The sequence below is a fragment of the Anabrus simplex genome, chromosome X, assembly GCF_040414725.1.
Source record: "Anabrus simplex isolate iqAnaSimp1 chromosome X, ASM4041472v1, whole genome shotgun sequence".
In the NCBI taxonomy this organism is placed as follows: domain Eukaryota; kingdom Metazoa; phylum Arthropoda; class Insecta; order Orthoptera; family Tettigoniidae; genus Anabrus; species Anabrus simplex.
The window spans coordinates 113,107,920-113,125,733 of record NC_090279.1 but is presented as its reverse complement, the minus strand read 5'-3'; the positions used below and the strand labels follow the sequence as shown (position 1 = coordinate 113,125,733).

Genomic DNA, 17,814 nt, shown 5'->3' with positions numbered 1-17,814 from the left:
CAGATAACCAAGCCTTAACTTGGGTCTTAGCTAGGCCGCGTCTTACTGGTCGTATAGCCCGTTGGGCCATCAGGATTTCTGCCTTCCAGTTTGATGTTTAACATATTAGAGGATCTGAAAATGTTGTGGCGGATGGACTAAGCCGCATGTTTGCTAATGATGTGGAGACCTCCGAATTGTAAGATAGTTCGTCTCTTCCGACGCCCATTCCTTCGAGCATTAATGCCATTCTAACTGACGCCCCCATGTTGTTTAGGGATATTGAAAAATATCAACGTGAAGATCCTGTGCTGACCCCTATTACGGAAACCCTTTCTTCTGGGGAACATGTTGTCCGTTATGTGTTGAGGAATGGGGTTTCATGTTGCCCGTCGAGGCATGATCAACAGATGAAAGTGGTTGTTTCAGCTTCCTTGTACCTATAATCTTGAAGTACTACCTTGAAACCCCACTAGGGGGCATTTAGGCATCTTCAAACCTCGAGAAAAGATTCGAGAGATGTTTATCTGGAAAGGTATGAACGGTGAAATTCAAGAATTAGTGAAAGCTTGTAAATCTTGTTAGCTTAGTAAGCCATTATCTTCTATTATCTTCTCATCAAACGTCGCGCCCCATGGAACGCCTCTATATCGACTACGTAGGACCCTTCCCCCAGTCAAAGGAGAATGCCAATAAATTCATTCTCGTGTGTGTAGATGGTTTCACAAGATTTTCCTGGTTATTTCTGACTAAGCTGGCAACCGCTCAGTCCACAATTGCTTGTTTAAATACCATATTTGCTTCTCTTGATCCGTGTCAATACATAGTTTCTGATAATGCTAAGGCATTTACATCCATCCTCTTCCGTAAATTCTGTCTTGACGTGTCTATATCACACCTAACTACATCGGCGTATTATCCTCAACCTTGTCTGGCAGAACGGGTCAACCGTAACCTTAGATCAGCGCTCATTGCATTTCATCATGAAGATCATTCCAGGTGGGATACGTCCCTGCATTGGTTGGCCATTGCTTTGAATTCAGCAGTTCATGAGTCCCATAATTTTACTCCAGCTTCTTGATGTTTAAATTTGTGGCTAGCACGCCGCTCTCTAACCTTTGGTCACTGATGATGTTCTACCAGAGACAACAGATCCTGATAATATTAGAGATCTCTGGAAGAAGGCTAAGGCCAATCTTAAAATGTCTCATGAAAAGATTAGGGAAAGATATGATCGTGGACGGAGGCCCACCAACTTAAATGTCTCTGGTCTAACAGGCATGTTTGAATTGAAAAGAAGAAGAGTCTCAACGAGGGTAAGTTAAACAGCCGTGCTGGGTTCGGCTCATGAAGGTCACTTCTAGTGTAACTTAAAGTACGTTGATGGGTCTTTCCAAAGTTGACTCTGAGACCTTGCTGTGTGGCCCGATTACCGAGCAATGACAGTTCTAGTTCTAGTGTTCGTGATCCTGCACATGAACGGTATAAAAATAGTTACTGGAAGTCTGTTGTTATTGGCTCAAAAATATCTATCTAAAGTGGCAGGCGACCTTCTCTGTAATTTCGTTTAATTTGCCAATTTTGAGATATTTATTCCGTTTCAGGTTAATGGAAGACGGTATCAGAGGCTTTTATTTTCGTGTCTGTTTGTTGCACTATTGCAGCGAAACGCCTCGATAGCTCAACCAACGTCCATATTTAGAGACTACATTTCTAGGTTTTCATTTGTACATGGTCTAAAAATTCCTGAATAGACTGAGGATTTATTGGAAAACAGGAAGAGTTTTCTTCCACTTTTCTCTTATACTATTTAGACTACGGTACTCGCCACGTACGGCTCATCACTGCTGCCAAGTAATGTATCGACAAGGTGGAAAATAAAATATTGTTGTGAATCTAATTTGAAGTCCGGTCCCGCGGTGTAGGGGGCAACTCGTCCGCCTGTCACCCGGCGGCTCCGAGGTCGTTTCCCGGCCGGATCAGGGGTTTCTAATTGTAAATGATTAATATCCCTGGCCTGGGGACTGGGTGTTTGTGTCTTCCATAACGTTCCTTTCCTCACATTCAACACTGTACACTTCCGCAATTCCAATTACACGCACGTCCATGTCATATGGTGCAACCAGGGGCAAAAGATATCTGTAGGTTGACGTCCCGAAACCATAGTAGCACTTAAGAAAATCTAATTTGTAAAACTCAAGTCCTAAAGAAATCGAGAAATTTTTCAGCAAAGAGGTTTACGAACACTTGGTCTGTGTCCACTGTGAGATGCATTCCGTACTTCTCAAAAAATTGTTTCCGCTTTTTCCTCACAAGAAAGTTCTCAGCTCACACAATAGAGGACACCTTCCCCCCCCACATCAGGAAGGCCATTCGGCTGTAAAACTGTGTGACCTCAACAGAGAGTGGAGATGACCTCAACAGAGAGTTGAGATGACCTCCTGTTTGTCTCAGGAGGATGTAATGACCAGGCAAGTGCTGTTTTCTATCCAATGGAATTGTTCCTCGTCTTTGAGTGCAAACGGTAAGGACAAGGCCACACATTATACCAAGCAGAAATGGGAAAGCCTCCGACAAAGCACTCTTTCTGAACTTGAGTGTCAGGTAAGTAAGTACCTTGTAATGTGGCAATCTGGAAGTTGTAGCTTGCTACCTGTGAGAACTATTAAATTCTGCAAAGGCTGCCTACAAGCTGTCCACGTGTGAAAATAAAGACATGCTTCTTCTGGCTCTGCTGAATAATATCAATCACGGTGATGTGCGTATCCTTCTACCAACTTCACGGCGATATATTCTGAAACTGAGACAGCATTTCGTTAGTCGTTATAATTCCAAACTATTCGTTTACATAAAATTATTTTCAAGACCATCAGAGCGTGAATCAAAAAATATTGTAGTCGTTCAAGGTAAAATATTGATATTCTAAGAAGTTTCTGGCCCCTGCCTCACGAATTACGGTACTTCAAGTAATTCATAGATAACAAGGAAGATTTTAGTAAGAAATCGGTTTTTCTTAAGTGCTACGCACATGAAGAATTGAGGATTTTAGACAAACAATGACAAGAATTATTGCATTGGCGTGTTATATAACTTGTATTTGTGCGATATTTAAGAGTGATGCACTGAATGTAGATTTGTTTTTTTACTTTGTTTAGTAGTAATGTTCCAGGTTTGAAATCGTTGGAAGCGTTTGTGAATGATCGGCTGTTGTGAGTGCTCTTGCATCATTGTACTTATAAAGCACGGTATTTAAAACTTATTGAAATAGTTTTTTGTGTGTGTCTGATCCATCTAGTACTAATTATATTTTGCTGTTTTGTGCTAGTTGGTGGAAATTGGGAGTATTGCTATTTATTTGAATTTTATATCAAGTAGTTCAGTTGGTGTTCAGTAGATTATGTTTTCTAGGTTAAGTACGCTAGCTGGGTATAATAAGGAGTTCTTGACTTCTGCAACTTTTACATTCGAGCAGACAATAGACACGATATTTCGTACAGATATCTGATCAAACTGTCGCGAATGTAATACCTTATTCAATTAAATAACACGATACGCCTGTGAACTTCGATTTAAAAAAAGAAGTTAACGAGATTACACTGTATTTCACTGTTAAATTACTCAACTGTCTTTGGATTGTCGACGATTGTTTGCTTTTGACGAGTTCTAACCACGTGGGTATGGATTTTTAACTTCGCGTGCTGACGTAGTATACCACGTGACCGTGACGTCACGACTACGTGCTCTTATTTGTAAACAAAGCCACTTGCTTTTTTGACAGCTGCCATCTTAACGAACCCTAACCTCACTTTTAAGGCCAATAGAACATCGCTAACCTCACTGCTGTCATCTTCATGGCGCTAAACCTCATATGCACGCCGTAGCGCGGAATTTAAAGTCCAACAACAGAACATCGCTAACCTCACTGCTGCCATCTTAAAAAGTTCAGTGTCCCAAACACTGAAAAACTATCAAGCAGATACTGATTTATGTTAAAATACCGCAACTCAGTGCACCACTAATAGGTCGGGGATTTTATTCTTTATTAGGTGATTCAAGTAAGACGTGACCCGTGGGTTCCATTCCCTGTTATGTGTAGCATATATTTCTTCAGTTATGAACACAAAGTTTTATCTCATGGTCATTAGCACGTTAACCTTTTCGTTTTTAGGACGAGACAGTTATCGGTTTTTCCGGGTACTAGTAGTAAGAATAATACAAATGTTAAGCAGTTTAGGTTGTAACTACTCATAGTAGGAAGACTATAACAAAACGATAAGTCTGTAGATCATTCAATGCAGTTGTGTATTGAAGAATAACCACAGATATACACAAGACGAACAGATTACATTACTGTAAGATACATTGTAAACAGTCATTGATCATGAACAATAGAAGTTACGCATCGTCGCGAGTTTGAAAAATAGAAGAGATAAACCATTTACCAATAGAGATTAATTTGCTACATCTAACAAAGTAGAAGCGTTCTTGCAGATAACAGTCGATGAGGGTGTTGCTGCTGTAAAAATGTACCAACTTCAGCTAACTCCTTCTGAGAGGAGGAGGTCGCGGTAAGGTAGAGGATGTGGAGCCCTTTTGCCCTTTTGACCTTTAGCACATTAGCCCTTTAGCCCATTAACCCTTTAGTCTATTAGCCCTTTATATCTAGGAGTGGGGAAGAGTCTTTTCATCCTTTTTCCCTTCTGATAAGACATGACCCCTGGGTTCCATTCCCTATCATGTGCGTAGCACGATTATTTTTTCGGGTCAGCATTTTACAATCATCTTGCATAGTAGCCCCCTCCTGCACAAGCTACATGCTTGTAAACCATGCCAACAGATTGAAAGAGTATGTTCCTGAACCGAAATTTCATGCTACATGTTTATGAGATAACTTGTTTGACGGCTGGGGGCTTAAATGTAAGCAGTGTATTTCTTATAGTACTAGGGTTCTGTTTAATTTTACTTTCCATGTTTACGATAAGAGAACAGGGTTTGAATCTATTGTAACTCAATCACTTTTCGAAATCTACACATACTTTTTTCCGTTGTCTGTGTTCGAATCCCACAAAAGATATCCCCTGCAAAGTAGTAAAATCATTTTATCTGCAGTGATTAAGAAGAAGTATGTCGGATGGAGATATACAACATTTGCAATTCTATGTGTGCACGCTGATTGCATAAGAGTGCGATTGTATCAACAGAGAGATTCATCTTATAATGATTGGCGTTATAAATTTTTTCTGTTCTGAACACTGATAGCCAACATGCTTCGTCTTGTTCTACAATCATTTCTAGTGTGTGCGTATTGTAACTTGTCTTGATGAAGCACAGTAGCGATAAAAGTTTTCTGTTTAATAGTCAACATGTTTTTGTCTTGTCGGATAAAGACATATGGCATGTCAATTCTATATTTGTTTAAAATTGCATTCTGTAACTAGATTGAACCTGTTTTGTCTTGTCGGATACAGCAGTTGCCTATCCTGCATTATTTTTTGCATGCTGAAAAAAGTATTACAGAGGAGGAAGAGGAGAAGGCCATAACAGCCTATGTATAGCCGCCATCATGTGCAGTAGCCTCTAAGCTAGCTTTCTTCGTAACAGCCTATGTATAGCCGCCATCATGCGCAGTAGCTACTAAGCTAGCTTTCTCCATAAGAGAAGTAGCCATCTAGTCTATACGAATAGAGTATAGCAGTCATCTTGCATAGTAGCCCTTGTCTCATTGCTCGAATGTTAAGCTGATCAAACTAATAGGTCATAAGTTACAAGTTGTGAGCCCCTGAGGCAACTCTGTTGAGTTAGGCCTATAAAAGCAATGTATCGCCATTAGCTCCTGGTCCAAAGTTAGTCTCATATAATCAATATATAGCGACGATCTTGCTTCGGGGTCCCTTGCACTAGGAACTTGTACGCGTCCGCCATCTTGCGCAATCAGCCTTAGGCCGTCACCTTAATTCCTATGTCACCCCTGTGCCAGGTTTCTCTATAAGAGCCTATGTATAGCCGCGATCTTGCTCTGTCCCACGTTCTTAGTGTTAGCCTCATAAGAGCCTATGTATAGCAGCCATCTTACGCAAGCGCCCCTAGGCCGTCTCATTAGGAGCTGTGTATAGCCACCATCTTGTTCAATTGACGTCGGGAAGGGCACCTTGCCGTAAAACTAAGGATTGCCCCCTTGAAGATGCCGGATGAGAGGTTATGATTGCTCTCTTAGGCGTCGGGAAGGGCAACTAGCCATTAAAGTAAGGTTACGTCCTCAAGATGGCGACTGTATGGTTAGGCTCGCTCTCTTATGCAAAATCCGCAAATCGACATTGATCACCTACTATACTAGGGGTCAATGATGTTACATTGGAACCTGCATTGCTACACTACTAGACCTCGGGTGCTGTCTCAGCAGAACAAGTGCTGACTCATTTCCGGATTTAGGTAGATAGCAGGAGGTGCGCGCGCACATGCTGATCTATGCATTCTCTACCACCCCACTTAACGTAGATGTTGAGAAGGACACCTTGCTAGCAGTGTGTCGACAAGTAGCAGCTTGCTTTCTTGTCCTGTTAAATTCCGTACCAAAATAGCAGTAAGCCACGTGCATGTAGTTGAAGATAGCGGCTGACAGCTGTCAAAAAGCACGTGGAATTTTTCAAATTGATCGCCACAACATTTCAAAGGTAGTACCTGAAGATGGCAATACGATGCTCTGTTGATTAAAGATGGCTGCTGTCAAAAAAGCATGTAGATTTTTTCAAATGGCCCGCCACCACATTTCAAAGCTAGTAGCTAAAGATGGTAGCACGATGCTCAGTTGATTAAAGATGCCCGCTGTCAAAAAGGCATGTGCATTTCTTCAAATTGCCCGCCACCACATTTCAAAGGTAGTAGCTAAAGATGGCAGCACGATGCTCTGTTGAATAAAGATGGCCGCTGTCAAGAAAGCATGTGGAATTTTTCAAATTGCCCGCTACCACGTACCTAAGGTAGTAGCTAAAGATGGCAGCACGATGCTCTGTTGATTAAAGATGGCCACTGTCAAAAAGCACGTGGCTTTGTTTACAAAACAAGAGGACGCGGAATATCAAATTGCCCTCCAGCGCAAGCATAAGGATCTTCATAACAGAAGCCGCCATCTTGTGCAGTTGCCTCTAGGCTAGCTTTCTTCGTAAGAGCCTGCGTAAAGTCGCCATCTTGCGCAAGCGTCCCTAGGGAGTCTCATAAGAGCCTACGTATAGCAGCCATCTTGTGCGAGCACCCCTAGGCCGTCTCATAAGAAGCTATGTATAGCCGCCATCTTGTAGAATTAGATAGCCGCCATCTTGTGCAAGCGTCCTTAAGCCGTCTCATAAGGAGCTGTGTATAGCCCCATCTTGTAGAATTAGATAACCGCCATCTTGCGCAAGCGTCCCTACGGGTTCTCATATGAGTCTATGTATTGCAGCCATCTTGCGGCCACCATCTTGCGCAAGCGCCCTTAAAACGTCTCATAAGGAGCTGTGTATAGCCGCCATCTTGTGCAATTGGCGTCGGGAAGGGCATCCGGCCATAAAAGTGAGGTTAAGCCCTTCCAAGGTAGCGGCTCTGAGGTTAGGCCTGCTGTCATGTGCGTAAAAAGTAAGGTTAAGCCCCTCCAAGATAGCGTCTGTGAGGTTAAGCTCGCTCTCATAGGCGTCAGTAAGGTCATCCGGCCGTAAAACTGAGGTTAACCTTTCCTTGAGGTTAGGCTTGTTCTCTTACACGTAAAAAGTAAGGTTAAGCCCCTCCAAGATTGCGGATGTGAGTTGAAGCATGCAGTCTTAGCCAGCATAGCAATGACCTTGCCAGAGGTCAATGCGGCGGAAGCCTCTGCGGAGGGCCTGTGGCGGTGGCGGCGGCCGAATTGGGGATCATTGTAGGTACCTACTTCATTGGGGTAATCACATAAATATGATTATAAATAAATGGTAAAGATGTGTGCACATAGTTATGAGAGTGTTTAAGGATAAGACCCCAGCTAGAGTATGGTTCCAGTGTACGGGACCCTCACCATGTTTACTTGATTGAGAAGCTAGAAAAAATCAAGTGGTACGGTATGTTTTGAGCTCTCAGTGGAGAGATGGCGTGGAATGACATCAGGAGACGAAAACATTTTAGTGGTGTCTTCAAAAGTAGGAAAGATAACAATGTGGAGATAAAGCTGGAATTCAAGAGGACAAATTGGGTAAATATTCGTTTGTAGGGAGGGGATTTAGAGATTGGAATAACTTACCAAGGGAGATGTTCAATACATTTCTTTGCAATCATTTAGGTAAAGGCTAGGAAAATGAGATAGGGAATCTGCCAGCTGGGCGACTGCCCTGAATGCAGTTCTGTTCGATTTCTTACTAAAAACGGGCATATTTCGATCCAGCTGTGTTTAAAAAGATATTAATTTATACATTAAAAATTCCCAGCTTCCATGACATAAACTGAAATGAAAGGGATTAATTTTGCCAGTCATTGTATAAGCAGCCTCCAAGCACGAGTGATGATCGACACTGCATCAGTTTTTGTTTCGAAGTGGCGGGTATGCTTTTATGTAATGTATGATGCGTAATAGGTTTCTGGTATATTGTGATATCTTGTACGGGTTTATTCCGTTAACCTCATTACTTCTCTAAGATTTTCTTCATTACGGAATTGTGATTTCAATCATTTTACACTCTTTCCAGAATCTCTGACATAGCTGGTTTTCGGTGAAATTCAAGTCTCAATCTTTCTTCTGGATCTCAATAGTGATATACCGTACTGTACGTGGTAAGAAAGTACCTAATAAAAGTACTATTTGCGCACTTTTTAGTGATAGATTTACACCCTAGTGCTGAAATGGTCGACTTCGGTTATCTTCGAGATTCGTATTGGCAACCTTAGAAACACAAAACTAAGAATCGCTTATCATCGCTGTGCGACATCTGGCGTACACTTTAAGTACTCATACTGTTGTTGTTTACACAGCAAAGCCAAACTATAGAATTCATGCTAGGAACACGTTTCGCAACGGGAAATGTTATATAGTATTATATATTGTGTGTGTGACACAGTTGTTTGCTTAAAATAATAAAGGTTTATAAAATTCATATCGATCGATCATATTATCGATTCAATTCAGATTTCATTTCCATTCAGTTGGCAGTATTAACGGAACCCTTCTTACTTCTCCAACGAGTACAAAAATCTATCACTAAAAAGTGCGCAGATAGTATTCCTCAATCTGGCTAAACTGTTGCTGAATTCCACATATATTTTGTACCACCTCTATGCTTAGGTTAATCATTAAGAACTAACTAGCTTTATTTTCGAAATTTTCCCTTTGTGAGTGGTGTAACGATGTGTATGCGAGTTTCATGAATCTAATGGAATGGAGGGGGAATTGTTCTGAAGTGCTACACAGATAGTCCTTTAGAACTGATGCTGATAAATTTTAGAAAGAAACGACGACATTTAATTATTGTATTGATGAGTAAATTGTGTCGCCTAAAGTAAACGGATAAAGTCCACTCCTGCAAATTTCGAGGAAATGGCAGAAAAGCACTACCACCTTAAAATGAAGTCTGTTGCTTGCGAAATATAAGCATACAGTAACAAAACAACTCACTGATTATTATAACAAATTAATATACTTGTATTGTTGTTATTTAAACTGTTATTATTGTTTCAAAAGTGAACTTCATTGATTCTGCTTGTAAGAAGTGGACTATTTTTTTTCTTTTTTTCATTTTAGCAGTGTAGATTTTACGCTTTGCTACTATTTATTAAAAGCACAAGAAATACAAGAGGAGATATCAATGTTATTTGGCACTGAGTATGCCCTGAAACATACAGTTCAAGAGCTTCCTTTTTGTTGACATTTGACTGAAACTCTTTCAAGAATCAAAGAAATCAGCATAGAATTTCAGTGAAGGGCTCAACTTCCAATCAGAGCCAAAGTTCAATTCAAGGAGCCTCTTCACATCTGACACTCTTTTTCCTGTGGACTAAAGTAGTGTTATTTTGAACGGGTGGAGGTTTTATAGCCAACACATTCTTAGTTTTCATTAGGGATCTGTAGGTTCCAGTTCTATGAAAGTAAAACTGCACCCCATCCACACGGACCTTGAGACAACAAGTTTTTGATCATTGGAAAAAGTAACAGTTGCAAGGTGCGAATTTGAAGTGCCAATTTTGAATAGGTCTCATGAGCTCTGTTGCCTCTTGTTCTCAGTCAATCCCTAGTTGACGAATGGTTGACATGTAGCTTTGTGGACCTTGGATTACTTCTTTCTTCTTGAATTCGAGAGACCAAATAAACGATCAGGAGGAATGAACTCTTACTGGAAACGTCCCTTGGTGCTTGCAGTAGCCACCATTGGGGTAGTTCTGTTTTTAGTACCCCCTACCGCACATCCGTCAGTGAAAAGCTCTATCTTCATAATTTTCAATAAGTACAAGGTGTGAAAGTGGTGATAGATGCAAGATGCCACCTGTATCAACCTTTTGGGTAGGTCCTCTGAGTCCTTATATAGCTAGTATCATTGTGCTATTAGAATTTCCAACAACAATGATGAAATTCAGTAAGTAGCGTTGCCGTTGGTAGTAAGTTTCCTGATCAGGAATTTTGGGATACGCAAATTATTCTAACAATCGAAAGGCAGTGTAAGTAAACCAGGTTCACTTTCTGTGAGTAATGCAAAAAGGGCTTGTGCCCTTTTCTTGCTATTGGCTTTACGTCGTACCGACACAGATAGGTCTTATGGCGATGATGGGACAGGAAAGGGCTAAGACTGGGAAGGAAGTGGCTGTGGTCTTAGTTAAGGTACAGCCCCAGCATTTGCCTGGTGTGAAAATGGGAAACCATGGTGTGCCCTTTTCTTGTAAATTGCCTTGATAGCTTCCAGTGAAGACAACCTAATGGGCTCAGTTCCCGGCTTCATTCTCTCTGAAAGCTCAAGACAAGGGGAGCAACCGTTGAGCCTGGGTGATCCAAATCTTAGGTTAAACTTACGATAAAAAATGTGATTAAAGTAGCAGTTTTTCATATTCCCACAATTATCAGCTTGGGAATTGTACACATTAGCTAGCTTTTGGATATTCAGAACAGAAATAAGGTAACTTCTATGAGTGTTAGTATGACAGTGCAATTCAAGGCACTTTAGAGAACTAGTATATGCATCCACTGCTTTCTTCTTCTTCTTGTACTTCTGAGAAGTGTGATCGCACCTCTCTTCTCCTGGATGACATTTCCTTTTGTTGCATATGTGTAGAAAATATTCTGTATTCTGGAATTTCCCACCCTTAGAATTTGGCGAAAAGCCTGTCCACAAACTTGTCAGTCCTCACCTGTATCAAAATTCCCCACAAAGTACTTTTCTGTGAACTGTATATGTTGGCGGTTGCCACATGTTCTTTTCTTATGGACACGGCAAGGAACCAGCACACAATGTTTCACGATTCTTGACCACGCTTCTTCTTTGTAGTATAGAAAGCATCTCAAAATGGGACGGTAACTTAATCAGTTAATGTCACACATTTGAGAATTGTCTTCTTATGTGTACATTCTGAAGAAGTCCCCTTACATAGAGTACCTGAAAGCAATAAAAGAAATGGCAGTTCAAGTCAATACTTGATATGATTGGCAAATCAACTATGTAAGAACCAACTGAGCATACTTACAGCATTTACATTTTCCGAAATAATATATTTTTATTGTCAACATTATTGTGTTCTCTTGTACGAAAGCAAACTAGCTACTCCTCAATTCTTTTGCAACAGCTCTCTTAGTTGCACTGAAATTGACCCTTCCTTTCTTCCCTTTGATGAAGACACAACAGAAGGTGATACTTCCATTTTCAGAAGTGGAAAACAAGCAAACTTTGATAAAAGACTATGAATAAAGCACTAATAGAAAGGATGCAGCTTTAGCATAATGGTAGCTATGTTGTAGTCACATGCCGTGGAAGTCAGGTTCTGATTGGTTCCAGCAAACTTTACTCATTTTAGACATGATATTGTATAAGCTTTTGGGCTTATGCTGTGTCAAGAAAATAAGTTGAAATTCTTTACGTTTCACAGAGAATTGTGCTCTGCATTGTCAGAAGAAAATCTCAACTGTCCACGAGAAAGGCTTCTTAAACACTTTGCTCATTTTGCTTTTAAATCGCAGTGGACTTTATACGTTTTGCATCTAACCTGAGTTTTTAAAGGGGAAACGCTTAAGAATTGTATGGTTTTTGCTAGTATATTATTGCATGCTTCAGTATACACATCTCTTACGGATATACTTCTACCAATAATTTTTTTTTAAAATTTGCTTTACGTTGAACTGATACAGATAGATCTTATGGCGACGATGGGACAGGAAAGGCTGAGGAATGGGAAGGAAGTGGCTGTGGCCTTAATTAAGGTACAGCCCCAGCATTTGCCTGGTGTGAAAATGGGAAACCATGGAAAACCATCTTCAGGGCTGCCGACAGTGGGGTTGGAATCTACTATCTCCCAGATGCGAGCTAACAACTGCGTGCCCCTAACCGCATGGCCAACTCGCCAGGTCTTCTACCAATAACTCACTTTTGTTGTAAAATGTGGACTTGACCCATTTTGCTTTTAGGCGACTCAAATTTATCCCTTCATGCAATATAAATGTGACACAGTGAATGTTAATTTGTCCTTTACTTTGTACGAAAAATGTTAGTAGTATTTCATTGAATATTTTTCCATTTAGGTTATCTGTAGGATTCCTGGTGTATCAGTGTAATTTTGAAGATTCCTCTCTATCATCTCAACAGCTATATACAGCATTACTACTGGTTATTTCATGTTCTTTATCAGTGATATAAAATTAGCCTGCCCCTGTTTTGTAAGAGTTATCACAGCATGAAAGGTCTTCAGGATTAAATAATAGCTCTGGATATCGTAGAAGTTAATAACTACTGTATGTTAACATTCATAAAATAAATTACTAAATGAATGGCATTTTCTAATGTAGCCATCTGAACAAATGTTGTTGTTGACTGAAAATAATTCAGTGATGTATAACTCCTAGAATTCAACACAGAGAGATCTCATTATTACCTGAGGAACAATTTTGACATCAAACTCTCTTTAAGAGGCTTATTGCTTAGGAAGGGTGATTTTTGTCATTAGTGAGAAAGACGTATACAGAGCAATAAGGAGAAAATGCTTCAGTAAAGGTTGATAGATTGTCAGAGCAAGTAAGCAAGGCATTAACAACAGGTGTGCCCAGTGCAATGTGTTCTTGCAAAGCTGGCTGATGCTAGACCTTTCATAAGAAAAGTTAAGTTCCTCACTTAACACATAGATATTCATACTCATATTAGAACGATTTTAGAAAATAATGTTTATGGCTTGATAAGATTGCACTTAATGCTACATACTTATGTTTAATAAATGTGTATCTTGCATTCTACAGATATAAAATCCATGAGGCAATTATAGCTAAGTCAACGCTGAAGACCGATAACCAGTATGGCTTGAAGGAACAGCAAATACTTCACCTGTGTAAGTGCCATCTTAGCAAGCCACAATTAAAGTCCATCAAATTCAAGATACACATTTATAAAATACTTGTACATGGCCGTACGGCATTATGTAGGGACACACTGAATGGTCTGTAAGTCAGTGGTGTAGTCTGATGAGTTCACAACTCTCTCAACACTTGGGACAGGTGTGAGAGTAACTAGCAAGCTAAGTGCGAAATGAGCTGATAGCCATATTATATAAATTCTGTCTTGATTTTGTCAGATTGGAAAACCTAAACATTATTTTTACACTGAGTGTGGAGTATGGAAGTGAACCAAGGTTCAGAACTCTTGTGATGAGAAAAACAGATGTGGCTATCCGAAGTTGTTGAAGGTCATATATATAGAATGAGTAGTAAATAAAGAGTGAATCAGCTTGATGAGAGAAAAATGATTTAGGAAAATTTGATTGTAGGCAGGAAAATATTGATAGAACACATCTCGAGACTGGGAACTTGTTCAATTGGATTTGAAGGGACGCGCAGAGAATAAGGATGGTAGTAAGATGCCCATAAAATACAACAAGCAGATTAGAGTATATGTAGGAAGTTATAGATTGATCACAGAGAGATGCATCAAAACAGGATATGAACCTAGGAGTTCATAGATATGAACTAGTGGCCTAGTCACTGTATTTGCATGAAGGATTTCAATTCTGATCTCTGCACATGGGGTTTCGAAATGAAAATTCTTGCCCATGTGAGTTTGGTTCTTTGTAAAACGGTACATCCTTTGCATTTGAGCATAATACCAGCAGTCGTGTGAAACTGAAGGTCCTTTAGCTCTGATCATGCTATTCATAGTCATGTTAATCTACAGACCTGTTGTTTAGTTTATTGACTAATTACTTGCACAAAAGCAACAACAATAACAATAGTAATAATCATAAGGTATTTTTCTGTGGTAGGCCAGTGGAAGTAATCTACGACCCTAGACCTTCCAACTACTTCATCGCAGTGTGAAATGGACTTGGAGGCAAAAATCAAAGAGGAGCCAGTCTGGCTTGAAGGAGCAGCGAGTACTTCTCTTGTAAGTGCCATTCCATAAAGCTTTATAAAGATTAGAATTTAACCTATAGCAGTTGAGTATATTTGGTGTGGTCCTGTCAGTATAGCATGAAGGCTGAGATGCAGTGAAAGGTATTGTTTTGGCAAAAATTGATAGTTTTCATCATTTCTTTTTGCACTATGTTGCTATACACGACAAAGCCTGTTGTAATTCTCCAAGTGTGTGTCTTCAAGTCAGTTGCTCTATCTGTTGCTATACACAACACAGTCTGCTGTAGTCCCTCTGAGTGGGTGGCTTGCAGGTCATTTGCCCTGTCTGTTGCTATACACAACACAGTCTGTTGTTATCCTCTGAGTGTGTGGCTTGCAGGTGATTTGTTCTGTCTGTTGCTATACATGACACAGTCTGTTGTAATCCCCTGAGTGTGTGGCTTCAGGACAGTTGCTCTGTTGCTATACACAACACAGTCTATTGTTATCCTCTGATGTGTGGCTTGCAGGTTATTTGCCCTGTCTGTTGCTATACTCAACAGTCTGTTGTTATCCTCTGATGTGTGGCTTGCAGGTCATTTGCCCTGTCTGTTGCTATACACAACACAGTCTGTTGTTATACACAACACAGTCTGTTGTTATCCTCTGATGTGTGGCTTGCAGGTCATTTGCTCTGTCTGTTGCTATACACAACACAGTCTATTGTAATCCTCTGAGTATGTAGCTTGCAGGTCATTTGCTCTGTTTGTTGCTATGCATGTCATAGTCTGTTGTTGTCTTCTGAGTGTGTGGCTTGCAGGTCAGTTGCTCTGTCTGTTGCTATATATAACACTGTCTGTTGTAATCCTCTGGTCGTGTGGCTTGCAGCTTTGTTGCTCTCTCTGTTGCTGTTGTAATCCTCTAAGTGTGTGTGGCTTGCAGGTCAGTTGCTCTGTCTTGCTGTACACTACACAGCCTGTTGTAATCCTCTGAGTGTGTGGCTTGCAGCTTTTTTGCTCTATCTGTTGCTGTTGTGATCCTCTTGAGTGTGTGGCTTGCAGGTCAGTTGCTCTGTCTGTTGCTATGTATAACACTGTCTGTTGTAATCCTCTGGTCGTGTGGCTTGCAGCTTTGTTGTTCTCTCTGTTGCTGTTGTAATCCTCTGAGTGTGTTGCTTGCAGGTCAGTTGCTCTGTCTGTTGCTATACACAATACAGTCTGTTGTAATCCTCTGGTCGTGTGGCTTGCAGCTTTTTTTGCTCTCTGTTGCTGTTGTAATCCTCTGAGTGTGTGGCTTGTAGGCCAGTTGCTTTGCATTTTGATAGGAAAATGTAATTGTGATTAGCTCAGAGGGTAAAACGATGGCTTGCTAATTTCATGTTAGAAAGTGTGAACCTAATTTTTTCCAGTATGGTATGTGAAGATGCTGATATATACTAGCATATATTAGTAGTTGTACTGGTATGTTTGTGATCGCCTGCATGACAACATTCTTGCACCTCAGCATCTTTGAAAACCTTAAATGAGATTAGAGGGACTTTAAGGGAATAACTGTCACTTGACGGGAATAATTCCAGTACAAATAGTCTGTTATCGGAAATTACAAACTTTCCAGCTAACTCATTCTTGGTTGCCAGCGTTTTGTTCCAGTGTGCCAGTTTGGGCTCATCACTTGGTAACTAGCCCCCCTACCAAGAAACATGTTCTGAATAAGTAAATTCATAATTCAAATGTAAATGGTCCATTACCGGAATTTGCAATAATGGGAATCAATATCTATATCATCTGATGGCCTAGCAGGCACCAATTTTTGTAAGAGAAACAAAGTTTCTTATTGGCACTGTCTGTGACTCCAAGTAGCCTACAGTATACGCACTAGCCGTGAGTCGCGATAGGTGTGCTGGTTCCCAACTGAGGAGTCCAAACTGGGACATTGGAGCGAAACACTGTGATCCAAGAATGAGTTTGCTGGAAGAAATTAAATTTATGATAAGGGACTATTTAGATTGTAATTATGAATTTAAACATATAGAACAAATATTTCAGGTGTTCTGTAGAGATCAGTGTCTATATCATCTGACAGGAATAATCTGTTCAAAAGACTTTGGACTGCTACTTTATAAATGTGATATTGCCCAAGAGTTGCTAAGAGATACAATTTTGCAAATAATGTACACTGTTCTAAGAAAAAATTTGTGCTGGGTGGGTTCTAAAGTGCAAGTACTACAGAGGAGAGTATTCATGATACATTTGACAATGACCAGGGGATTAGCAAAAGGTCATCCTGATGTATTTGTAAAGTTGGATGGTGTTATCTCCATATTCTTGCACTGTAGATGAAGTTTATATTCTGCCCTATGTGGTAGCCATTTTGTTTTAATATTGTTAGCTATAGGTTATATTTTTTCTCTATGGTGGTCGTCGGAGAGAAACAATATGTGTCAAACAATGACACCTGGGCGGTGCTTGCATCATCTGTGATGTTTCAGCCCATTTCCTTTTTCTACATCTATGTGCCACGTCTATAGCTTATATACTCAACCTCTGCTGCGAAGCCCCTTCATGTTAATGTTATTTTAATCATTTGGTTTAGTCATATTTCGGTCTGTAATAATGTTAAGCATATAATGTTTTATAAGGAACCATATTATTTTCGATAATTCGATACAATGCTCGATATGGAAATTCCAAGTTCCCACGGGGGAATTAGATATTTTTCCACCAATAGAGCATATAAAAAATCAGATCAAAAATTAGATGTATGGCTTTTCAGGCATTTGCTCTATTAACCAGCGTTTTGTCTTAGGTCTGACACTAGACTCTTCAGAGTGGGATGTGTCAGACCCTACCCACTGACGCTGGGGTGTATGTAGGTGAACTTATCAGAAGCCTATTTAAGAGGCACAGTCTGATAACTGCATACGGGAGATGAAATTCCACAATGGAATTAATGCCCGCCTAGCAATTCCGAATGGAAATTCTAACTTCCCATGGAGGGAATTAGATATTTTTTCACCAATAGAGCATACCAAAAATCAGATAAAAAATTAGATGTATGGCTTTTCTAATTCCCACCAGTGGGAACCTAGGCATATCAAACAGAACTACTATACGGTGCATCTTCGGATCTGAATGCATTACATACCTGGGCATTAACTTTGCTGACACTATTGTATTTGATTCTAAGCAATATGTCATTTTACTGCAAGATAAACTAAATGACCTGGCAACTTCTCCTTGACTACATCCTGATGAAAAATTTAACATTTTAAATTCATCTTTATGTCCCACATTGATATCACTTCGTTTCTTCCCCACTGGAAATAATTCTGA

General features: G+C 40.1%; 1 protein-coding gene across 1 annotated transcript in view; it reads left to right on the top strand.

The window, feature by feature from the left end:
* The first annotated feature begins 7,798 nt into the window (after nucleotides 1–7,798).
* The window catches only part of LOC137503328 (zinc finger protein 14 homolog), a 56,990-nt gene continuing 46,974 nt past the window's right edge, over nucleotides 7,799–17,814 (top strand). The window contains exons 1-2 of the mRNA XM_068230882.1: nucleotides 7,799–7,864; nucleotides 14,413–14,534. Coding sequence (XP_068086983.1) covers nucleotides 14,469–14,534 — 66 coding nt within the window. The 5' untranslated portion in view covers nucleotides 7,799–7,864; nucleotides 14,413–14,468. The remainder of the gene's footprint in view (nucleotides 7,865–14,412; nucleotides 14,535–17,814) is intronic.